At 35.4% G+C, this 26,450-nt stretch overlaps 1 protein-coding gene and 1 long non-coding RNA gene across 5 annotated transcripts; one reads left to right on the forward strand and one right to left on the reverse strand.

Moving 5' to 3' along the window:
- Positions 1-9,175: 9,175 nt before the first annotated feature.
- On the forward strand, positions 9,176-14,930 carry LOC137000134 (uncharacterized). Its single transcript, XR_010890426.1, has 2 exons — positions 9,176-13,047; positions 13,154-14,930. It is a non-coding gene; the product is annotated as an uncharacterized lncRNA (long non-coding RNA).
- Ask1 (apoptotic signal-regulating kinase 1) lies at positions 14,625-26,196 on the reverse strand. 4 transcript variants are annotated; one of them, XM_012372635.2, is made up of 24 exons: positions 26,019-26,196; positions 25,812-25,949; positions 25,489-25,709; positions 24,976-25,170; positions 23,456-23,628; positions 23,112-23,280; positions 22,733-23,032; positions 22,395-22,648; positions 22,145-22,304; positions 21,534-21,887; positions 21,193-21,454; positions 20,981-21,118; positions 20,713-20,879; positions 20,510-20,605; positions 20,267-20,406; positions 20,032-20,187; positions 19,411-19,506; positions 18,290-18,402; positions 18,011-18,180; positions 17,671-17,935; positions 16,852-17,179; positions 16,601-16,745; positions 16,465-16,541; positions 14,625-16,383 (listed from the first exon to the last, which is right to left on the reverse strand). In XM_012372635.2, exons 2-24 carry the CDS (start codon positions 25,882-25,884, stop codon positions 16,320-16,322), a joined length of 4,116 nt encoding a protein of 1,371 aa, XP_012228058.1. In that variant the 5' UTR covers positions 25,885-25,949; positions 26,019-26,196; the 3' UTR covers positions 14,625-16,319. The 4 variants fall into 4 exon arrangements, with proteins under 4 accessions (XP_012228058.1, XP_012228060.1, XP_012228061.1 ...); XM_012372637.2 differs by lacking the exons at positions 19,411-19,506; positions 26,019-26,196; XM_012372638.2 differs by lacking the exons at positions 24,976-25,170; positions 25,489-25,709; positions 25,812-25,949; positions 26,019-26,196 and adding an exon at positions 23,889-24,067.
- Positions 26,197-26,450: the final 254 nt, after the last annotated feature.

A 26,450-nucleotide genomic window follows, 5' to 3' on the forward strand; every position in this document is an offset into this window, starting at 1 on the left:
GACCGTATAAATCAAAAGAATAAGTGTGAACGTCTATGAACGCGATCCGCGATAATCGAGTGCCAACTACGGCGCAGAGGGGACCATCTCGGCGAGAAGGTGCAACGCGGAACATCTGGCGAATCCGTTGAAACTTTTCGGGGGAGCTTAAAGCGCGTCGCGCGACGGAGGGAAAAAGATGTCAAGCTCGCGCGAAAGCATATACACAGCCTTGACAGTCGACATTATGATAATCTGGAATCGCATATTGCGATCTACGTGCCAGTTCTTTTGGATGGAAACGGCGGAAGACTCGCATTTGAAAGCTTCGGGAAATACATTTATATTTTTCGACGAAGCTACATCGAGATTTGATCCAATGCGGGAAAATATGCAGCACATCGGATGTGCATAAAGAACGCAACAAGACTCGCAATGTTATTTGCACTGCAATACGACGTCGCGCGAGATATGCTATTTCTCGTTTTATGTTAACGCCTTTTGGAGCGTGAATATACAAGACTGTGAACATTTTTTCTACATGTGATTACAACATGTGTAGGATATAAAATATGTCTTTCATTGAAAATACGGATGATAAAATAATGCAATTATTTCGTAATGTGGCTAAATCTATATAAAATCTACGGCAAATTAAAGAGAAAAGTAATGTAAATAATTAATTATTAATCATGCTTATTATCTATAGTGCTAAGACTAATCTATTCATATTTGAGAGAATTGATTTATCGAGCTAAGAATTAAACAATTCAGCAAAATCAAGATATCAAGAGTAGAATTGGGATATTAAGCAAACGATTGGATTCAATCGATGTTCAATTGCGTTCAAGGATTCGGGAACGTTGAAAAATCTCTTATCCAACCTTCGTCCGTCTAATGTACATCTGCAGTCCACAGGAATGAAACGGACCGTGAGATCGAATTGGAACGTTGCCCGGAGACACGCCTAACGAATGTTACCCTAATAAAATCTCACCCCTTCTCTCCCCCTCGAAGGTCTTCTTACTCAAACGATGTACGCTAAAGAGCACTCTCGCGCTTAGTCTAACATTTATAATTCAAGGTACCGTCCTTTGCAGCCCGGTAACGCCGTCGTGCGGTGCCACGCTCGATGCAACACTAATTTTGGCTAAAGCGTCCGCACGTATCTCCGGAATTTATTATTTTAATCATAATATTAGTTCCCCGCGCCCGACCACGTGTCTCCACGTGGGAGGATGGTAACGTCGTGAAACACTTATCACTGCAGCGACCAAGACAGGGTACATTCACAGCGAACACGATGCTCGCGCGCAATCGTTCGATCGTGATAACAAAAATAGTATCGATCCAAAATATTCTTTTTTCTTTCTTCGCGAAAATCTCGCCGAATCTGGCATCAGAAACGCGGGATCAAATTTACTTACATTAGATTTCCTTCTTTACGATACTGAATATACAAAATCTTGTGTTTTTCTGATTATCTTTTAGAGATACCGTTAATTACTTCTAAAAGTGATATTGCAATTGCGCGGGCGAGCTGGTTTTAATACGCCGACGGCTCTGCATTATTCTTTCCTTTTGTACACAGATGGCTCGATCTTAATCTACCCTTGTGGATTTACCTTTAAGCGGCCGTGGGGATTTTATGAGTTTAATTTGGGACGCAGACGGCTCCTCCTTCATCGTGTGTATGAATTTCGATGCTGGCGAAGTTCGCCGAGGTACTTAGGACGTTCTGTGTATAACCGAGATAGTCGCGGTGCAATTATGTAATAGAATTGGCAGTAGCCTGCCGATTCTGCGATCTGGATATTGGATTATACGCGTGCGTAAATCCTCTTTCGACCGGTCGCAATTAAAATAATTGGCGATTTCACGCGGACGCGCCTGCGCTCAATGACTGAAAGAAACGGTGTCGCTTTCTCTTGTCCTTTAAATCCCACTTGCGCACGTAATAGACCTTTTTTCGCGAGTGAACCTTCGGACAAAGCCGGTCGCAGCGTGTCGGGAATAAAGCAAAGTGCGAAATTACGGGGCAAGAAGAGCTAATTTACTCGAAACCGAGGGACAGCGAGATCGCCAAACTTCCAGTTAGCATCTGCGCTCTCACGAGTGTTCGGTCACGAAAGCGGAATAAAAATAAAAGCCGAAAACGCGAGGGGAGCGAGGGGAGGAAAGGAAAACGGAAAGGAAAAGAGCGAGACGATTCTAGCGGCGGAACTTAATCCCTGGGGCCGGAAAAATTTCCTTCGCGCCGTCTACCGCTGTTCAGCCACTTTCTTTGGTAATGCCCTTGGCGGGCGTCTGGGAAATTCTCCAAGTTAAGCTGCAGCAAGCTCTCCATTTTCGCCCACTCCAGAATCTCTCAACAGGTTACCCGAGTTCCGACGATGCAACTTCATCCCCGTGCCTCTCGGCGTTGTCGTTCGAATTGGCGGACGGGAGCTTGGAAATGCACGAGGACGAAACATTTATGCCACGCGTTCTTATGGCGTTGACGGATTTGTCGATACAAAGTTTGATTTTACCCAGAAACTCATTTTTATCCGTAAAGTGGAGAGCAACTTTCGACAATGTTACGTGAATTACGTTTCCCGATTTTATAGAAATATTGGAAGCTTCAAAAGTCGCTCGGTCCTTTTTATCTGCTGAAATTTTAGTAATCGCTGGTCTAGCAAAATATTTATTTATTAATACATTGAACAATAAGTGCATTTATTAATTGTGATTGGTACAACTATGTAAAATTATATTCCACAAATTTAAGCGCGATAAATAAAATTGAATATTTCCAGACAATTTCTTTAACTTTTGAAAAGCACCATGCACACACAATAAATTATAACGCTTTTCTACGAAGTATATAAGTTAAAAGAAAATAGAAAATCCCTGCAAAATATAAAATATACATAAAGATAAATAAAAATTCTCATTCGATCAATTTGAAGAAAAAATTTACATTTTACAATACGTAATGTATTATTTATTACAACAGTTATGCAATATTAATATACAACGACGTACCTACGATATTTTTTTCGTTTGCATTATCTTCTTCTTCTACCTGTTCTTCGTCGTCAGAAATATTGCGGGGGACTGTCATCGATTGCAACAGTTTCTCGAATTCTTCAGGCTTGTCACCATTGTGATTCTGTTGAGTCGGCATCGCATCGACGGTTTCGTCGCGTGTTGTTGACTTTTCCGAGCCGTGTAGGCTTGCTATGCTACCTTCTGAATCGGACATTCTTCTACACTCTTTTCGCAACAGAGAGAATCTCAATGTTATATTCCTAAAAAAATATATGAAAAACTCTTAGGTATTATGCTTGTTTTAATAAAATTGATATTGGAATATTAAAAACAAGGCGATTTGTAACTTTCAAGAATATAATGAATAACATATAATTACAGTATGTTTATTACAGTTTCTTAAATTATTAATATATAAATAAAAATGCATTTGCACAACACAGTGTTCGCACAACGCAAGATTCAAGTTAAAAAATAGATAATGGCACCCACGAGAATAGTTTGCACCCTTTTGCATCACAACAAGAGTTGATAGATGCGATCAATGAGAATGATGCATGACAGACGATGAAAAAGGGGGAGGAGAGAAAGAGGGAGACGGGAGAAAAAAGGGCAGGCTCGCTTGGGATGTGCGTAAGCGTGTAAAATTGAGCTATCCGCATTCATATCAGCCCTGCTTTACGATCGCGACAGTCCTCGTACAATGCCTCAATATTCGGATATTATTCGAAAAGGCGGACTTTTCGCGCTGCTATCTTTCTTAAAACCCTACCAATACCGTCGTTTGCGGCAAGAGTCGAGAGAACTATCGGAGGGCCAGCGGAAATATCCTCGATTATGCTGACATGGCTTGTCTCTCAGCAGTTATCGTGCTTCCTCTTGCGTTATCTTTTTCTTGTCGCATATTTCTAGCATTTCCTCTATGTAGATAATTCCGATTTTTATAATGAAATGATTTTTATGCCACTATTTTTCACTCGTTGATAATGTCAAGTAAACTGATAGTTTTTATATATATATATATATATATATATATATATATATATATATATATATATATATATATATATATATATATATATATATATATAACGCAAGTTCCATACATTTTTATTTTTAATTTAAAAGATTAAAATACAACAAAATTTAAATAATTCGTTATTATTGAAATAATTTAATAGTTTGACTAGCACTTTTTCTTAGTAATTCGTAGTTTAAATAGTATTGTGGCACAAATTTTTACAATACATAATTTTATTTGTGATATATTTATTTATTTATATTATAGAATTTTATTTTTTAAGCATTTTTTACAGTTATAAATTTTCCTTAGCTCCATTTTGAGTAAATTTTTTGCCATTCTCGAATGCTCCTATTGCGATGAAATCTTACCACTTCCGATGGCGTTTCATCATGATGTCTGGCGCGTACGTTCTTCTTCTACTTTTTTCTACACTTGTTGTGTCTTTCTCTTCGATATCTACTGCCCCATCAAGCGACATTTTATCTTCTCGTTCCCGTGTCATTTCGAATTCTCGTCATATCGCACGATAAGGTAGCAAAAAAAAAAAAGAAAAAAAAGAAAAGAAATGTCTATACATTTCGAGTAGAATTATAAAAAATTATGTTTTTTATACATTTAATATAGAATATTGCATGGAAGAGATTACATATATCTAAAGAATTACAGAAAAAAATAGCATTACATTACACGAACGTATTTATCGATCTTGGGTATATTTGTTTCTATTAGCTACATCAACTATTCACTAAAACTTGGTGACTATACATGAAAAAAGATGTGTGTAAAAATTAGTAATAAAGGTAACAAAAATGATATGACGATTGGTTGAGAATAAACGATAACGATATGGAAATATTTATCAAACGAGATGACGACGTTAAAAACAGATGTTGCATCATTTATGCAAATACAAAACATTTAATGTTTTCAGATCTTTTTTTATTCATAAAACAAAAATATTGATATAATTCAAATTTAGTTACTTGTTCGTATCGTTTTAAAGTTTAACTTGTCTATTAATTTTTATCTATTATTATATCAATTTTATCCACATTAATATTTAATTTTATTGCATTTAATATTTTATATATTTCCAATTGGAAGATTTTTTATTATGCAAGAAGAAGAATGTATCTCGTTAAGTGAGAATTGTACTTCGTGAAAGCCACTGTGGGTGCTTCACTATTACAAACACTTCCTAGCAACGGCTGTTGCACCATGACAACGTAAGGGTTGTGCTGACTCGAATTTTCTCGCTATTCAGCCGCGTGTTATACATTGATACTCTTTTCATCACGCTTTCTCGGCTTCTCTTCATTCTCCAGCCTGAGCAGTGCGCTATTTAATCCAGCTTTAAGATTTCACTTGTGTCTCTCTCGTGAAAAGCGTACTTCACAATTATGCGCGAGTGAATCGTATAAGAACTGCGGGGATTAATTTCAATACCAAATTATTTTACAAGTCAGGACGATGCGATGTGCACAATTGCGCTTCTCCATAAATAATCCTCTTTTTCCTCAACACGTCTTTATGGAGCGTGATGATAAATAAATTTGTTGTTTTTTGTATTGTAATCCATCTCTCGGTCGAATATAATTATATTCGCAAGATATATAAGACGCCAAGAACATAAATCATCGCATGAAGCGGTAGATAAATGTTATAAGACGTTCAAGGTGGCATCGATTGTGACGACCCCACTTCTTTTCATCTCAATAACAATATCTCCACTACCGTCGGTTGCTTACCTTCCATAAAACACGGCGACGGCGACCGGAGCCATTCATCAACGTGCGAAAAGGTACTCGTCGGCCACTTTCCACGCTCGTAAATACCCCATAGTCTCGGCCATTTTGCGGTCTACTCACCCTGTCTCGCTTTTCTTTCCTTCCGTTCGTCTTAACACGTTGTTTTGCACCTGGCTAGATTGTACGAACTAATCGGGGTGCAAAAGCGCCCTGGCGTCGCGGCGCCACTTGCCAATAACATTTTTAACACGCCCGCACGAAGCTGTAGAACAGTGGAATTTTTTTGAATACGCGCTTTATTCAAAAAATCACCCCATTAAAATAATTTCGTGATGTTTAGCTTTACAAAATATTAGTCTGTGAGACACTGTTTTTAATGTTAACTAAACGACAAGTTAATTCATTTTTTGCACAAATGACCTTATAATAGACACAAGTTAATTTATTGCAACAATTTTTTAATTTATAACATATCAGAAATAAATTAAGCTGCACTCGTATTTTCTGTAGACAAGACGGAAGTTATTTTTAATAGGCACTGTTTTTGGTCCAGAAATTATCCATTTAATAGGTTAAAATATTAGGAAATTTTTTAAAATAAATAGTATTTGTAGTATAATGTTGTTATCATTTTTTTATCTTTTTATTAATGGCAAAAAAATAAAAAATCTCTTGAGAGATGCGTCGATTTTTTTTATGAAACGATAAGATTGAAATAATTGATCAGTATTTTATTAAAGTTTGTATAAATATTTTGAAAATAATAATGAAATTATTGTTATTTTATGACTACAATAACACATACATTTTTTTAATAGACAATCCTTTTTTTGTTAGAATATTTTTTAATAAATTTTTTAATAAATTCCTATGGAATATAATGCGATTTATTCTAAGTATACCATTATAACATCACATAATTATCAAGATACTACATAAACGGAAGTCTTGCTATATATACTCCACTCTCCCCCAACTTCTTACGATAAGAGGCTTCCCTCGCCGAATGGCGAAGAGGGTCCCTGAGAATATACCGGATCTCATCCGTCAGATTCGGCAGCGTCTAATTAAAAAGCGTATAATAGATTCGCGGATTTCTGCGTGACGCTTCTTCACACCGCCTGGCGCGTGGGCCGTATATATACGTCATAAAGTTTTACGTTTTCTCTCATACATAATTCATATCTAATGGGCGGAGTGGTTGCTCTTCGCGGAGAAGAAAGACGGAGAGAAATCAAAGGCAGAAGATAAAGAAAGGAGGAAAGAAGAGAGATAAAATTTTTTTTCACGCAGCGCCGCGTGACACGCTCGAGATAACACGAAAATTCCTTCGTTTTCTTTCTTCTTTTTCCCACACCAAGCGCTCCGATCCCACCCATCTCCGGTCCTGCCTTCTTTCTCTTTCTTTCTTCTGACATCTCGCGAAATCACGGAGCCGCTTTTTGCCGCCCACCAACGAAGTGAAAGCGAATCTCTCCCGATCGGCGGCGCCGATCTCGCTGTTACGCCGAGTAATTTCGCCGTGGAATCGCATTATCAGCGAAACATTTGGGTGCCGGCTTTTACGACGCTGGCGGCGGCGGCAGCGGCGGCGGTGGCCCACTTCGGCTCCAGTTATGCCCAGCAATAATTCAACTACGACCGGCGCGTTCGTACGGGCGAACGGGAGAGGGCTAATTCTCACCCCGGTGTACCGCCGGTGGGATAATAGATCGCGCAGATTAAGGGATTCTCGGGATACGAAGTCACCCGCGGACCCGGCCGCTGCTCCCGCATTAGTCTTTAATAAAGAGCCACGGCAATAATTCATCTTAAGTATCGCGTCCGTGGAAAGCCCGTGCCGAAGTGGCCGTCGAAGTAATAGATATTCCATAATACACTGACCCACGTTGCTCTCCGTGGACCCACGTGGCATAAAGGAATTGTCGGAAATTTAGCGTTAAGTGACTTAATGATGTGATCCTCGTAGCGAGGTATATAATCGATATTACATTGTCTGCAGGAGAAGCGTAATCTGACGTTTTCTGTTGGGGAAGTAGAGATTTCAGAACGGCAAGAGGGTGGAGACGGTAAATAGAACTTTTTATGTATCAATCTTTTTGCATATATTTCTTTCAATATTTGCAACTTATTCTGTTTTCTCGATACCTTTGCGATTTTGCATTTTGTTACAAACTTTGTTATCTTTAGTGTCATTTTTCTTAAAATTCTTTAAACAGATCTGTTGGAGAAATTTTATTTCAATGAATTGCTAGATGAAAATTAAACAAAGAAGCTAGAAAAATTAATATATTTAATACAGAATTGAAATATTTAATTTAATAAAGAATATAAATTTATTAAGCAAAAATTACAGTTTTGCGTAGATACACAAGCATATTGAGTTGCCGCGAGCGTTACTTGCCTTTGCTGTTGTTCATACCGAAACGTACGTCTCTCTTTTCTTGCGCGGTTTATCGGATCAGCGGACGATGACAAGAGCGACGAAGTTGTGTCGAAAATTGCAACGACAATAAAAATAAAAATTTATCACCAACGTAAAGCCGGCGAAAGAGCTTCCAGTTTCCAGACTTTGCGGCTTCGCCGTGCACTTTTCCACGTTGGCTTTTACGACCACGTTTCACGGTGTATCGCATTAAAAATCGTAACGACAAAAATAAAAATTGCGGAAGAGCGCGCGCGCTTTTCCAAAGTTGAAAGCAACGCCGAAAGAGATTTTCTCCTTTTGTTCTTTTTTTTTTTTTTTTTTTTTATTAAAACAGTTGCGGGCAAATTGCGCATCCATGGAATAATAATAACAGTAACAATAACACGTAGTCACGGAAAAGCGGATATGAATATGTATCAAGTACATCTGTTGCCGAGTCCCCCGGTGCGCTACGGAAAGGGTGCAGAAACAATTCAATATCAAGCTGGGTTCCTTCTTCGCAACGTGCCAGGAAACGTCGTCGGGTGAGGGGCTAATTTCCAGACTGTCGGAGATAGCGGAGAATTTTATCAAGATTCATGTCAGCCGCAGTTAAAAGGATCCTGCATGTATATTTATCACGCGTTATATTTAGTTCGATGAAATCATAGCTTGACGAGGCGCGACCGTGGCTGCTCTCCTAGAAAGGCATTCGAGGAATTCATCATCTGAATCGGGCATTTAATTTTACATTTAATAACAGCTGATGGAAAACAAAGCGGAAGTTACGTAAAGCGGAAACGGAAAACCAGTTCTCAGCTAAAGTATTCTTAGAAAACATCAACAATTAACATCCCACTCTAGCGTGTAGCGCTGCTAAAACTAATAGATGATATCATATTGCACGAATTGTGTTTTGCTGACAGTGAACTTGACCTTCGGTTTATTCTGAGCATCGTTTGCAGTGTCTAGACACGGCATAATAATGTTCCTATCCGCTGGTTGTTGAAATATCCGTTCTTGTATGTTTTTTTTCCTCGCGGGCTCTTAATGGATCCAGAACCAATTATCGTCCCGAAGCAACGTTTACAGCGCGGACAAAGAGAGACTTCATCGAGAAGAGCCGGCCTTACCCGACAACGGTCTTTCAGCAACAAATTAAGGATTTTAAGCCGAAAGTAATTAGTTCGGACGGACGAGGTGTCACTTTATGAAAGCGGAGAGACAGAGAGTCAGTCTTCATTGTTCTCGGCATTAATCCTTCAGGGACGTTCATAAGTTTTTGACTCGATGTCTCGTCACGTTAAAAGCTTCTTGGGCACAAATTCTAGAAGGATTAATTTACGCATTTTTGCAATCTCAAGCGATAACGTAAGACTGGAATACAATTCGGTTTATTAAGATAAATATATTCAGCGAAGGAAAAGCGTAATAATAACAATTATGACAGGAATTTAAAGGCAAGAGAACTAAAAAATAAAGCAGAGTGTATTTTACATATATCTGTGCATACGTAATTTTTACTCAAAGAGAAAAGTATGAAGAGATATTTAAAAAAAAAAAGTTATAACCAAAAACCTGAAAAATATTATAACCAAGTGTCATTAAATTACAATTATTCAGCGAAGTGAATTAATCAGTGAATCATAAAAATGATCATAGAAAATCAGTAGCGAATGAATTTCATTTTATTTACTACATATTTCCTTCATTAACGTCGGTGATTTGTACAGTGGAGGATGGTATTTTCGGCATTCTCTGTCTGAATTGTAATTCTCTCCGAGTCTCTACTGGTGATTTATCTTGCCAGCAGTTTCGCGTAAAAGTATCGTTTAGAGAAAACGGGATTTAAAGTTTTGGAGTTTACGTAAGATAGCGGCAGGCAGCCGCAACTTTCCGTCTTTCAGTCTTAGAACATGTCTTAAAACAACAAAGGTACAAAAACTGTGATATTACATACATATTAGAAGACTAAACTTTCTAACAATTTGAAACAAATATATTTTAAGTCCTCTTTCAAGGTGTACGTATTTTTGCAGTTTTTAAGAATTATTATAGTAGATAATTATTTTCTGCACGTGCAACATTCATAAAATGCCGTAACTTATGATAATAACACAATCTTATCAAAAGTTTAATAATTGATTGTGAGACTGTATACTTTGTCTTCGGAGTTTGTTCACAAGTCGTCCAATTGCTCATCGAGTTCGAAACTCGAAAAGGTTTAGCAGGCGCAATCTTTCAGCGCCCGCTGAAACGTGACTCGATAATCTTATTTAGCCTTTCACGAGACGAAATGGATTATTTGATCGCTCGTGGAAACCTCTGGAATCGGAAAGATCCTCTTTAGTTACAATACAAACGCAGTTAGTTAATTAAAAGGTAAAGAGAGAACGAGATGAGTGGCGAGGGAAACATAGGATAACAAGAAACGGAGGGAAAGAGAAAGAGAGATTGGCAGAGAGACAGGGAAGAAAAGGGGAAATAATGAAAAACACTGGGATTTGCAGCTCTATCGGAGAGAATAACCCTTTCTTGCTTCGCCAAGAATATTTTAGGATTGCTTCCGATCGGACATTCAGGTCGCTTTATCGGCAACGTGGACACAAAATCATCTACTTTTCCTCCACTTATCTGTATATTTTTTACATCATTTATTCAACGAACTCTAAATACAAAAAGAACTACAAATACACAAAGAAATACAATTATGCAATATATATAAAATAAAAAATAAATTTCGAATGTCTCATGATTTACAAAGCGGTATCTGCATACCGATTGTTGCGCGTATGTTATTACAAGCATGTGGAGGAGGCCGGAAATTGTAGCACCGTCACGTCCAACTGAAAATATTCAATTTTGACAGGTAAGGCTACATAATTCCGCGAGTGCGCGAGATTCGAGTCATACTCCGCGAAGCAGGTAATCAGATCAGACGATCTCGCAATCAAATCTCTCCCGCGAATCTCCGCTCCATAAGCCCAGATAGGAAGGCGGAAAGTAAGAAAATATAAATCAGCAGGGAGGATTTAATAAGGGGGCGCAATGTTCACCGAGGCGAACATTGCGCCCCCTTTCCCGAAGGCACAATCGAACTATTTAACCGTGAAACATTGTACGTTTCGCGCCATCCCTGCCCAAAGACGAGCGCGCCTGTGCTCGCCATCCCTATGGATACTCAGCCATCCGATTATCCTGTTACAATGAAAAACTTTTTCTTAAGCGCTCCAAGCCGCGCAAGATGCAGGAGATCTAACAATTTTAGAGATAAAGTACAGCAAACGCATAATGTTGCCTTGAAACATAAATATCTTCGACGAAAGTGACATCGTAAAATTGTACTTATCGTTACTTTGAAAAATAATAACGTGATTTTTTTTATTACAATTTACGTTTAATAATACGTGGTTCTTTTCGACATATACCTTATCTCTAGTTAATAACAGTGATAATTCTGTCGACGTCTCGGAAAAAGATAAGACCAATCATCAATGCGTCGTGATGTTGCTTTCAACGCAGCCTTCTGTTATGGAATTTCTGATGATGATGGGGGAACGTTAGAAGCGGCTGTAATAACAGCTACCAGCTGCTGGAGCTCGATAGATAACGCGGAAAAATATTCAGCGATAAAACACGCGTCTCTTCGGCGTGTCAATCACGCTGCAGCGTGATAAAATAAAAATAAGAGTTCCTTTGTATCATGATTTTTTTCTGAAATAATATAATACACTTGATTAAATATTTTGCGAAACGGTGTGAATAAACAGATATTTGTTGAATGTTAGTGATTGCGAGAAAATGTTATTAAATGCAAAAGAGAAAATGAGCACAATCGATTAGAAGCAATCGTTGAGATGCTCTCCCAGCTATTTCGATAACATTTGCATAATCGTGTTTCATTTTCCTTTCGCGAGGTCATTTAATTATTCCATCGATGATGGCCTCCGGGTGAATTATGTTGGGTGAACGCGAAGAGTAAAATAAAATCAATTATTCTAAACACGGTTGCAATTTGCGTGATATATTCGCATAGATAATCGAGGGTCGGCGTTTTGTAGATCGTCAACAAAATATGAATCCGCGATAACATCATATTAATTTTATAATGATATAAAATTGAGCAAGTCGACAGTTTAAGATACAGCAAATTATGTATACTAATTTTGAATAAATTAGAAAGAAAAGTTGTATCCTTTTGCTTATTTAAATGAGACTGAATAGAAATAATGTAATAGGTGATCAAACAAAAAACTTCTTGACTTGCTAAATTCAACACAATGACTCAAAATTGATTTAAAAAATGGGTGCAATGTAATATTCTTGGAACATCTACTTTTTAAATAAATTTTAAAAAAATATAAAATAAGAATTTGTGTATTTATTATTTACATATGTATTTCAATATTAATTTTATTAGTAATGGATATACAGGGTGATTCAAAATAACCTGATGTCCTTGCAATGCCATATTCTTGAGCGAATTCTGAGACGGTTTTTCCTTTTACAAAATTTTGTCCGAAGTTTAGTTTTCGAGTTATAATTGAAAATAGTTTGCTACTTATGAGTCCGATACAACGAACAGACAGGGACGGTGTAATGTGTCATGAGACGATAGTAAACACTTGACAGTCTCATTACACGTTGCGCGTCCCTGCATGCCCGTTGTACCGAACTCGTAAGTTGCTATCTATTTTCAATTATAACTCGAAAACTAAGCTTTGGACAAAATTTTGTAAAAGGAAACATTGTCTCAGAATTTGCTCAAGAATATGGCATTGCAAGGACATCAAGTTATTTTGAATCACCCTGTATATTCAGATTTAGAAACTAACATTTCCAGGTTCCAGGTTCAAGTAAGAATTTATTGTAAAATTTGTTTCACAATTAATTCTTTGTCCAAGTAGCGAAATTAATATAAAAAGTGCTTAAAAATATTCACATAACTTTAATTAATTTCAGCAATTATCCATACGTGAAAAATCGTCCTGTAACTGGTTGTTGTCTATCAGCAGAGCGCGCAAACTTGGTCTCGTTCTTCGTCGCTCTTGCGAAATTTTGAATATTGCATGACAAGGAGACGCAAAAGGGCTCAGCCGCTTTTTAGAATACCAAACGAACGAGGGCGTGCGTATTATCTCTGCGAGAACGAATAAGCCCGCTTCTAGATGCAGGTTCGATCTGCATGCAGATGCACCCCTCATGAACGCGCACAAAGGAGGCAAACCAAAGAGTGGTCATCGGTTAACGCTCGAGCCACTCTGAATATTTCATACCGCGGCCGTGACCGTGCGTAGATTGCTCGCACGCAAATGCGACGCAACAAAGGTGAGGCAATGACATTTTGACGCAGAAATGAACACTGTACGTGTGTACGCGTAACTCTCTGCATAAACGCCAGTAGAAACTTTTTGTATTGAGCGAAAACCGGGGCTTTGACCAACGCTCCAATGTTTCGGAGAATGCCAACAGATTAAAAACTTTCGCAATATCCGTCGCAGCTGCTCGACGCTTTCTTCTTCTTAGCATGTAAAACAGCTAGTGCTGGCGGTATTTTCTCAACAAGCATTTTAAATAACTCGCCTTGCTATAAAATTGTTCTGCTCTGTTATTGCACTCTATATTATTTATTGCTTAACACGGTTTATTAATAAGATGTGACACTTTGTGAACGTCTCTATAAATGTTTTTAAGGGAAGATCTTTTTTTTAATTTATTTATTTAACAATAAAATGTGTTGGGACATCATATTATACGCAGAATTACATATAATGCTACATATTAATTGTGTAATTAATTGATAAACTGATATTATATAAAAAAGGTTATTTAAAACCTAAGAATGTGTTTATCTAATCTCCCGGCATGAGCAAAGCCGTGCAATTTAAAGAAACCGTATTCCTTCTTGGAGAGTATTCTTTTCTCCGTTTAGCGTGAAAGGTTAAAGGTGGCGATAAACGCTATCTCTCGCTAGATTGACTTTCTGAGATATCGATCGACATAACAAAGAAACCTTAGCCGAGTGAAAAGCGGTACCCTCCGACGAGTTGCGAATCTATTTGACTTATCTTTTAAACGGAGCATCACGACGAGACGAAGAGAACGCCTCATCCATATCAATGATACGGTTTCTATGAGGTAGTTACCTACAAAAAAAAAAGAATATCGCGCTCGAAGCCGATCACGTACTTATCCACCCCTATTGCCTATCCCCTCGAAAACGTCGTCTTTCCACCCCGTTGCGCTCCAATTTCAATTAGGGATGACGAATTCGCAAATTTCATCGTCGGAAAAAAAATCATTAAGAATATGAAGGCGCTGATTAAATACGATATATTTTTCATAAATAAATATTTCCACGAAATAGAAATTTTGTTGAAAGTTTGCGATGATACTGGGTCAATACATCGTTATTTTGAAGATGTACAATAAATAACATAAAAATCTGTTTATTCCTTTATTACAAACAGTCGCGCATGCGAACAACAATAATAATTGACTCTACTTTTATTGTGAGTGAAAACAGCAATGGTTAACAATAGCCTTTGGTGCTTGCTTTGAAGTCGCTGCTTCTTGTGCCGCAACAGGCTCGTTTTATCGAACGCAAAATTACTTTTTGTCAGAATACTTGAAAACAAGCACCAACACAAATATCGCTCTGTAATTCTTAATGTACTAGTGTTACGTGAAAATATCTTATCAACATTAATTTTGTCAGTCGTTAGATGATGTGTTGCAACAGTAGAGTGTACACAGTCAAACTGAATACAGTTTAATGTATTCCTGAAACAAGGCACTGGGGGGGTTTTCGAGACAGCAGTCTCGAAAGAGTTCATTGAGATTAGATATTTGCATAAACTCAGTTCGACTATTGCACATTGAAAAAATTCAAACTGTACAAAATGTATTTTGTATCGTAAGAAGCACAGGCGCATTTCTTTCCTTATAATATTGCATAAAAGGAATTAAAAATTCTTCTGTCATATAAAAACTCATATCTACAAAACCTGAAAGAAAAACTGCATCTCATTCGTTCGTGTGTCGAAGCACGAATCAACGCAAAGCACTTACAAACTACGAAAAGCACTCTATTTACATGATAAATATCGACACAAAAATATTCGATTAATGTTTTGATACTGCAAATATCAACGTAAAATTTTGCCTTTCAAAAGCACGTGATTTCAACGGCAAATATTTCACACTTATCGCATGCGAATGATACGACTACACATATTTATTTCATATAATAAATATTTTTTCTTTTCTTGCACTAGAACAAGTTTCGTAAGGCACTATAAATAGTTGCATCTTTGTTTTGCAAATGTATAAGTGAAATGTTACGTAACTTTTGTTAGATCAATAAACAAATGTTACGTAAACTTGTGCTTCTATATGAAAATATAGATGCCTCTTGATTGCTTTTGCGTTGTGGCAGTAAATTTTTAAGAAATATATACCTATATCTTGCAACAAAATTGGTATATAAATTGCATCAGTTGTGTTATTGGAAGCGTTTGTTACTTCTGTTGTACGTGAGAGACATTATATTGCTTTAGAATAAAATATTGCATATTATTCATATCTATAATCTCTTTGTCATTTTTTTGTTATACCTTTATCTTTAGATTTATTCATCCAGAATAAAAGCAATTGTTCTCGAAATTTAACTCAATTTTCCAAAATTTGATGTAAAAACCAAAACAGAGAAATTTATATTATAAGAAAATGTAACATGTGAAATACATTCTGTGCACAAATATTGATTCCTTATGTTCTGACATAATAGAACTTTGGCAAAGTAATTAAAATCTTTCATAAAAACACTATTCCTATTAACATAAATCATCATACACGGATTTAATATAATATACAATTGCTCTGCAAAGATTAATATTAATCTACATGTAGGAACTACGAAATAAACCAATAATATCATTATTGTATTGTGTCACGGAAGAAACTCTCTATCGAACAATTTGATTTATATCCAGTATAGCGTTATAGCCGATTTATATCGTCATTCTGTGACAGGCTTACAAAACAAATATCTTAACCTGCTTTCAGCTACTAGTGACATTCTATCACTAACAATGATGGAAATTTGTGCAATTGTAATCATTACAATTTAATTTCCATTATTTTCCCGATATTTCAGTATAGCTTGCCATATCCTGAGTTCGATTCCTCCCCTAGAATCGTGCGTAAAATATTTATCTTCTATTTACTTCATTAATATAATATTAAATATACTAGAAAGCACTATTTTTTACCTTAAGTTTAATCTGCGAAGATCGTCTCGTGTAACATGATGCAAAATATCTTCCAGTGTATATTCTTCGCATACGAGCTAAAAATATGAAAGATTTTTATTTTGCTGCTCATTTCGAATATTCGTCGAATACTTACCCTATCAATTGATGTTTCATCTATTTGGAGATTTCGTAACCAATTCACAAGATCCGAATCTATATGCAGAGCAGTATTGTGTTGCGTATCGGACGTTAAGGATCCTAGTTGTTGAGATACATTTCCAGAAATGCAAGAATTGTAACTGCGAAAATTACATGTAAAATGTACTTTTACATTTATAAAGACTTGTACATATAATGTTATTATATTAATATTTGTTATACAATGTATAATAAAATAATTCGTACCCTGATTCCTGTCTCGCGGCTCTCCTGTTCATATTCTCGCATAAATGTGTCAGTGTGTTAACTTGCACTCTTTGTTCTTCAAGAGCTTGTTGCAATAATATCTGGTATGATTTTTGGCTCTCTATCAATTCCTGAAGTAACTTCATGTTTTCCATCTTTAGCGCTCCCATTTGATCCCTGTACTCTTTCCAATATTTAATATCAATAGAATCAGCGGTTTTTTGGGACTTCACAGAATTCACCGTTGATACGCCAGACGTTGAGCCTTCCTCGGGGCCTTGCCCGCCAGGTTGTACCCGTTCTTGTCCAAGTAAATTAGCTCCCAATTCTAAGCACATGATTTATAACACAAAACACATTCCATATAAGCCAATCTTTACACTCTGATGACATTTGGATGTGTATGTCAATAAATATGTCTAACTAATTTTCAATAAAATCTTAAAACGGATATGTGAACTCAAGTGAGATGCGGTGACCCTCTTACTGAACATGACGTTCACAAGAGGTCCCTTTTATTATTGGTGATGACTTTCGAGATATATTTAGAGTTGACACGATAACATACTCAATCTCCACGTGTATCACACTTGAGATACATGCGTACGTTATAACATCTGGTTCGTGTACTAAATAATATACAAATGTGAGAATCGGATCTGAGAATCAGTTAAGCAAAACACTTTCTTCGACATCCGAGAAATTTGGCACTCTTAACTTTTAGTGTCCATTGCTATCTCCCGAACGTGTGAACAACTTATTAGACGCAACTGTACCGCTTTCCCATATTTTTAGTTCATTAAGAAAAACAATACTTACCGGGAGATAATACGGTGATAGCAGCTTGGACAGCGTTTCTCACTAAATTATCCAAAGCAAACATCCAATGCGGCTTTATACTGTGCATTCGGAGGACTTCATTCACTGCCGTTTGAAATAAATAAATAGCCAAGTGTAGGTGATTGATAGCGGTAGAGTCAAAATCTAGCTCTTCCTTCAATGTTCGAATAGCGGTTACTATCACTTCCTGATTTTGCTCCGCGATGTAATCCCTCAAACCGCGCATCAGCAATACTAAGTGACTCTGAAATTTTAATAAATAATTAAATGTACACTGTGACAGCTGCGTGAAACGCGATGTAATGTTATGTATAGATACCATTTGCAACATTGTTTGTCCCTCTGCTTGATGTATACCTCTCATCCATACTTCACAAATTTTCGCCTCGTCTTGGTTGAGAACTCTCGTTAACGTCATGCGCCTCTGACTGTCCTTTTTTAACAAATAAAAGCCCTCTTGTTCCTCTCCAGATTTTTGTCCTGGTTGTCCTATTATTTCAAATTTAATTAAATACAAATGTATCACACATAGTGATTTTAGGTGGACAAACAACGTGTGATTTTGAGTTTTTCAATAATCAAATATTACTGTATTTACCTCCTAATTCAACTTCCGGCGACAACAATCCACCAGATGAACTTCTTCTGGTTATTGAGACACCTGCTGTATCAGTTTCACTAGTTTCTATTGATGGTGTATTTCCTATTGCACTATAAAAGTGTAAAAAAGTGACAGATTATATGTTATATATTACAAATATTATACTTCTGAAATATTTATCAAAGAGGCATGTAATTAAAATAATAAGATGTATGTATCAGAACATAATAACATTTTACACGAGTGCAGTTGCGAAAGTAGTAATTTTGTAACCCAAAATGTATATTAGTTCATATTAGTATTATTTCTTATCTAATTATCTACACAATTAAAAATTTATTTTTGTATCGAATCCTATAATATAAAAAACATACATGTATTATTGTGAATAATACATAAAAACAGTTTTTTCTATATATTTAATATATTTAGAAGTTCACTGTGATAATTCATTTGAAATGGTCCACTCATGAAGCATAAATTGTTATTTGAAAGTAATTATATAAAAAAGCTACAATGATTATATGAGATATAAATTACATAGGGTTACTTTACTGACGTTAATTAAATCACATGTTTATATACTGTATTTACACGGTGTAACATATTCGTTATATTTAATAATCATAATATATATTTGGCAAAGCAACTATGTTAGTGTTTGTAAATGTAATATCAACTATAAATATTATAGAAAATGTTTATTATTTGTAAATACGATTCTGTCATTTATAAATCTAATTAATAGCTGCATAAATTAAATATAAACGATAATTTAACATTAATTGCACAAAACATAAAGGAATGAATATGATTTACATGTAAAAGGATTCACTAGGTTATACATATACTAAAATACTATGCAGCATTCAACATTTAACAGCGTAAAATGATGCGGGCAATATGATAGCATAATTGCAGACACTTTGGAAAATAAGTTATTGAGAAACAGAGATTAAGCATTTTGCACATTTAAAACTAATAGTAAATGATTATGTATATAATTTTATTGTATTTATTTCACGCATCTACCCATAATTATGCTGCCAATAAATAAATTATATCTTCAGTTACACTTTTTTTTTGCATATAAACAATTTACAAAGTTAGAACCATACCTGTTAAAAGAGAGGGTTGCAGTAGGCATGCTGATAGGAGACAATAAGTGGGCCGGACTGCGTTCTCTCAACGGACTTGACTTCGTTAACCCTCCACTAAATTTAACAATTTATAATTACAATTCGCAACGTGCGTTCATATAAAAGAATATTCTCTGTACTCTTGTACATTACACCTTTTGTAGCTCGATAAAAAGTTTTAGTGTAAAAAAAGATCGATGCTTAATGTTAAACAATAGTTTAAGCAAAGTATACGCAATTTATCAATATGAAATTGTTACCAATATCAATTGCAATTTGTCATACCTTGATGTTACTGTTGTATAAAAGCAATCAATTTTGCAAATGGTATTTCGATGATCTGACAATTAGCCAGCGACATAAAAAAACATAAAATTGGCATCAAAACTGCTTAATAACATGGAATAAATCGAATGAAAGTATCACATAGCAAGACAAAGGCAAAAACGCCACAAATTACAAGGAAAAATAAAAAAGTAAAGAGACTTTTTTTGATTCCCAAATCAATTAAAAATGTCCCTTTATTTTTTTATTGTTTCCTAATATTGCGAAAATACTCACAAACACATTTTGTAATGGAAATAAAAATTTTTATAATACCTATCGTCTGATTGAGACATTTGTATAGGCGTGGCAGCAACAATATGATTATTATTTGTTTTATCACATTTGCCTAAACGTTCCAATCTGTCAGCAGGAACCGATATGCTTCTGCTAAAATCTGGTGGTGCTACCAATCTGCTGCTTTTCTTTTTCCTAAGAAAAATAAATGTTTTATTATACAATTTTAATGATTTATAAAAAATTTATAGTATTGTACTTTAAGTTTATATACTCATTAAGAAATGGATCTTCCATCAGCTCTGCGGCAGTTGCTCTTATATCAGGATTTGGTTCAAAACAGCGTAGTATAAAATTCTTCGCCCTCTCAGACAACTCTGATGGTATTTCAGGATGTATTTTGTAATATCCCACCTATAACAAAAAATATTTTACAATTAATATGCTTGTCAGATCTAGCAAAATTTAACAATTTAATATATGAAATATGTCGTATTTGATATTAAGTTAGATTTACTTTAAAAACAGCTGCTTGCGGAGAGCCCAGTTCGATGAATGGAGGTTTTCCAGTTGCCATCTCAACTATTGTGCAACCCAAAGACCAAATGTCCGCCTAGAAGCAAAACGACTGTTGTTGTGATGATCCAAGAAAATATGTGTCTTTATTTTCTCCGTGAAGATTTTCAAAACAAAGTATTTAAAAGCTAAACATAAACTCACAGGCGCACCATAACCACGTTGACCCTTGTCAATAACTTCTGGCGCCATGTACTGTAATGTCCCGGTGAATGTTTCTGTACTGGGACATAAGCCAGCCAAACGCTTTGACATGCCAAAATCAGAAATTTTAACGACCCCACTGTACGTATTTACCAACACGTTATCACCTGAATCATATGTTCACTTATTTATGCGGAAATGCATGAGAAAATGGATAATATTTATCTTAACGAGAGAATGTAAAACTTATTTATTGCAAATTACGTACCTTTTATATCTCTATGAACTATTTTTTGGTCATGGAGATACTTAAGGCCTTCCAACATCTGCTTGGTATAGTATGAGATGGTCGATTCGTTTTCCTTCAAAGGGCCCCATTTCGATCTTAGCAATGCTGATAAACTTCCTGAAATTGAGCAATCGATATTTGCAAAATATCAAAAATGTCGTTTATAAGAGTTGTTTGATTTTTATTCCTACCTCCGGGAACTTGTTCCATAAAGATTTTGAAATATCCGTCCTCGCTTACTGAGCCCAAATATTGAACGATATTTCTATGTCTCAACTGACTATGTAATTTAATCTCTTCGTGTAGAGGCTGTACATCGCCCAAGTTTCGCTCGCGAATTTCTTTCACCGCGATCCTGACTTGGGTATTTAAATCGCGTGCTGCATACACCACGCCATATGTACCTTTACCGAGAACTATCCGCTTGTTCTGGTCATCTAGCTCATACTCGAACTATAAGTACGTATAAATATGTTTTTAAAAATAATACACGTACACATTGATAAAAAGAATATTGAAAGTCGATAGAAACCTTCATGCGATCGTCAGTCATGTACGCATCCAAGTCCGTAACCATGCCTTCTTGATCTCTGGTCATTTCTAAGATCAGATCGTAAAACCTTTGTCGACATTGTACCGATGGCAAGTATATTTGAAAATCATCCGAGTTTTGGTGAACATACAGAAAAAGGCATCGTTCGTCCCTTTTATACAGGCTTACACTCCGTATCATGCTTGCGGTGAATAACCAATCATGAACTTGCTTGCAGCTATTTCTCATATTGTCCAAGCACAAATTCCATATTTGTATAGACTTCTCCTCTGCGCCGAGATTCACGTTTACGTAACTTGGCATCAAGATCTTTGTCGGCTCCAATACTAAAATCTGACAGATAAAAACATTTTTTAACATTAAGCGTTTTTGCTAAAGAAAAAAAAAAAAAAAAAAAATGATTAAAGTGGGAAGTTTATTCTCAAGAGTGAATCTACATAAGCCTGCGCAAAATGCAGTTATTTTATGTTATTCTTACTTTGACCCAAAATGTATAGAAGTTAGCTGGATTGGTAACGCATAACTATAAGCCACAGTCTCCCGAATTGAAAACTGGATCCTCGGTAGAACGATTCCATTTATCAACTTACTGGAAACCGTATACTATCGCCAACTTCCTGCTTTGTAGCTTCGACAAAGTAGTCCATCCAGAAACTAAATATTTGCTCCTCCGGTGAAATTTCAGCTTCTTCATTCTTTTTGCGAAACCTATCTATGAGTGATATGTTGCCTATTGTGGATTTCAGGTACCTGTCAATTGAAACAACTTTGTAAGTACTTAATATTTTTTAAGAACTAAAAACTCCCTTTCTCTTGCAATTACATTTCTCGTATACACACCAATTTGGCGGCTTCAATTTAAACATGCATTCAGCTGCTTGTATAGCTTTCGAATAATCTTCTGCTAATACACTAATTTCGAAAAATGTTGCCACATCCCAATAATCCTTCAGGCTCGGTAAGCTGCCTTTCTTGCCAATTAAGTTATTTAACACCATTCCAATATGTTGCAGTTCTTCACTTTTGGAGAATTCATTTCCAGCTATCACCAATAAAGTAGCAAGATTTATGCCAGCATACTCGTTTGGTTGAACCTGAATATAATAACAATATTACAATATATGTATTAAGCAGCAGTCGATAATAATTGACAGTTTTATTATGCGCAAATACTATACCTCAAAACCTTTTCTGTACCAATGGATCGCATTCTTTAAACTCTCCTCATCTGTATGCCTGCTTTCTACAAATATGTCTTTATATATTCTTCCACATAAACACAACATGTCCGGAACATGGTTCTCTTTTTTTTCCAACGCCTTCTCAATAACTTTTAACGCGCTTTCTCGATCGCCCTCCTTGTTTCGTCGATTTAGAGCAAATGCATACAAATATCTTATAGCCGGAGTATTTATATAATTCTTGTGAGTTGGTATTGTCCTCAAATCGTCAACCAATTGTACCATGGCGTCATAACCCTAAATTTTTAGAATAGATAAAATGTGTTTACGTAATATCAAAGTAAGATAATGTATGTATAATCCATTATTATTTTACCTGTATTTCTCGGAATGAAATGAGAACATTCAGAACAACTTCCCCTGATAAAACATTTGGATCGTCTAAACGTTTGCGCATGTTATTTAAAGCTTTAGAGAGTTCCTCTCCAGAATAAGTCTCACGCGCTTTGCGCAGATCTGCCAAAAACTTTTCCTTCATATGTGCTCTGGAATTTTTAATAAAAATGTATTTTGCATTAACGTATAAAGAAATCAGATTTATCTACTAGATGAGAGACTAATTTTTATTTATATTAGAACATAACATAGGCATAAAAATAAATAAAGTGTACATTTTAACATTAATATTCTTTAGAACCTTATATTTGCACGTTTGCTTACTTGGATTGTATTTCCACATCTTGAAACAATTTCTTGAGTTTCAAAGTGAGATGCTGTTTGGGATCTATTGCTTCTTCACCTGTAATTCTGCTGGTTGCTGGATTAGTAGATACACATGAGCCACATGATTCCACAACGCGATATGAAACAAACGTGTAGCTGCCACAAGATAACTGTAAAAATATTTTATAAGTTAATTTTATACAATCTAAACATAATTATTTTTACAAATAGTGTGAGAAAAATATAAGATTAAAAATCACCAGAGAAAACATCAATATGTATATCTCTATGATATATCATAGGTGTGTTATCGAAAACATTGATTTTGACTAACTTAAGCAATCTTGAATTCAAATCACAGTATTATTATTTACAACCTATTGTTTCATGATTATTCACGTATTTTATATTGATTTTAAAACACACATACACACTGAAACATCACCGTCATCTTGGCTCGTAAATTATAACAAATTATTCAATAATTATAAGAGTAACGTATTATAAGTCGAACACAACACAGAAATAAAATGCGTATGTATCAGCAAATCGTACAAAGTATCGCTCTGAGAGCGATTGCGTACGTTGCGTACAGTTGCGTGCAATCGACCAGCACCAAACAGTAACTGCTATATTAAGAACGTGAGCTCATGTTTTTCTACTTCATATAGAGTGGAATTGCATATTTGGTGTTTGTCTGTCACGTATATCGTTTCATCTGATCCTGCTGATTACGTTTAGCTCTCGGCAGTCTGACAGAGAGTACCGTTCGGTGCGCAACACGTTTTTATTTGAAAAACATTAAATTACGACAAAAGTTTGGTAAAAATTTAAATCGAAAAACAAAAAGTAAAATTACAAAAAGTGTTAATTAACTATCAAATTTCAAAACAGCTTTTAAAACAATACGCATAAAATTGATCCGCTCGACGTAATAACAAATAAGCAAAATGCATGATAAAAAGTACTACTTCTTTTCAGTTTCCATTTTCTTTAGTGTCCATTTTCACATATAAATTGCTGCTTCAACAAATACTAATATAGTTCTTCATTAAATACTGAATATTTTTACCAAATGTAGATATCATATTTTTTACTTTATATAGAAATAATATTTACATATGAAGGAAATCTATTAAATCCATATTTCTATCTAATCTAAATGCATATTATTACTGAGAACATAAAAATATATGAAACTAAGATTGAAACTAAAGATTGAAACTATTCAATATGTGCTGCGATAGTGCATACAGTGGATCATCTGCATCCTGACCAATTTATTTATTAAGAACTTTAATTGAGATCATTGATACAAAACGCATTCTAGGTTTAACAAATGGCCAAGGTCATTTGTGTTACTACATTATATTTACTAATGAATGTACAAGATTTGAATCTATGTTCTGAACAATATTGTGTGAACATAGATATATTTAATATATATTATACCTTTAGTATATATATACTTTATATATTATATATACATACATATAGTATATATTATATATACATACCTTAAGTCTAATTGTAGCTTCCGTATCTACATCATTATATAGCAAAATGTTTTCCTTCATTCCAAAACTTTCCCTAACACCGAGATGATAAAACAATGCAGATTGTTGCAACTGAATACTCAAATCCACAACTGCCACATCAGCATTATAAAATGTGTCCAGTACATTAGTTTCACCAAAATCAAGTTTTTCAAACTAAAAAGAATATGTATATAATTAGAAAGGAACAAAAAAATGTGACATTTTTTTATACTTATTTGTTCGTGACTTTATAAAAAAAAACGTTTTATTCAGATTATGTAAGTATTTTAATATTTAATATTGACTTTTGACATGTAAGAAACTTATTTTGAAAATTTCATTTAAGCATATTGCAAAATCAATGCATTGCTAGTCTTTTTTGTACATTTTTATTGCTTAAACAATGTTAATTAAATTTGATTTTTCTTTTAGAAAATGGCTTTTGCTAGAGTTTAAGCAATTAACTCAATTTGAATAAGTGCAAAAGTATACCTGAATATGATGGATGTTAGCATTGACCAAATTACAGGCTTGTCTAACTTCGTCTAATGCTTTCTTTCGCTGCACAAGATGTTCTGGTTGTTGCAAATCCAAGACACAGGCCACATCCATTCTGGGTCTTCCTGGTACAGTTGTGTGTCCTGATATGTCACTCTGCGTTCCAACACTGTCTGTACTAGAAATGCCTTCCATGATGCATGATTGCGAGGCAGCTGCACATAGTTATTCTTATATGTTAAGAATATTTATACAGGTGTTATACCGATGCATTATTACACTTAATATGACAATAACAGATAAATGTGTGCAAGTACCAGCCATGTCGACTATATCGCCACAAACAGAAGGCATGTTGTTTAAGACTCCACTGCCAGATACAACTGGCATTCCTCTCTTGAATTCTCTGTTTTACAATATGTTCCAAGAATTGAGTGGCTAAACTCGACGTTTACCTACACATAAACAAAATGTCAAATGTATATTCTCACTGACTTGCCACCAAATGACTGCAATAGATTCACCTGCTCAAATATAAAAACAAATGTGTGTCATTTTCTTCGCAGAATATCAGTCTCTTTTGTTCCAGCTTGAAATTGACTGTATCACTCTTCGAAGAAATCATTCTTTATTCTTCATAAGACCGTACAAAAATAAAACTGCAAAATATAATGAAGATATATGACAATAACATTCCATGGCACTGGTACACAGTACAATTATGAAACAGGAAAAACTGTTATATCTCTACGGAATGAGCAATTGACAATCGACAGCGAGTCGACCGAAACGGATTAATCAGTGCGACGTAATAAACGTATGTAAAAAAAAGTACCTCCGGTCGTGCACATCACGGAAACCACTATCCATTCCTTCTAGAACACACAAATCCAGAGTCGAGGTCGTGCAAAAGTATCAGCTCCGCGTGAAGCATTTTGTGCTGCTTCACAGATGGC

The sequence above is a fragment of the Linepithema humile genome, chromosome 5, assembly GCF_040581485.1.
Source record: "Linepithema humile isolate Giens D197 chromosome 5, Lhum_UNIL_v1.0, whole genome shotgun sequence".
Classification (NCBI taxonomy): Eukaryota; Metazoa; Arthropoda; class Insecta; order Hymenoptera; family Formicidae; genus Linepithema; species Linepithema humile.

Bases quoted from the DNA above. Each gene is read 5' to 3' on its own strand.
- Ask1 (XM_012372635.2), bottom strand. From the start codon at position 25,884: ATGCCAGTTGTATCTGGCAGTGGAGTCTTAAACAACATGCCTTCTGTT. The intron at 23,629-24,975 runs GTATGTATATAT...ATATTTTTACAG, and splicing joins AAGCTACAATTAGACTTAAG to TTATCTTGTGGCAGCTACAC. The intron at 16,384-16,464 runs GTAAAAAATAGT...GCACGATTCTAG, and splicing joins CTTCGCAGATTAAACTTAAG to GGGAGGAATCGAACTCAGGA.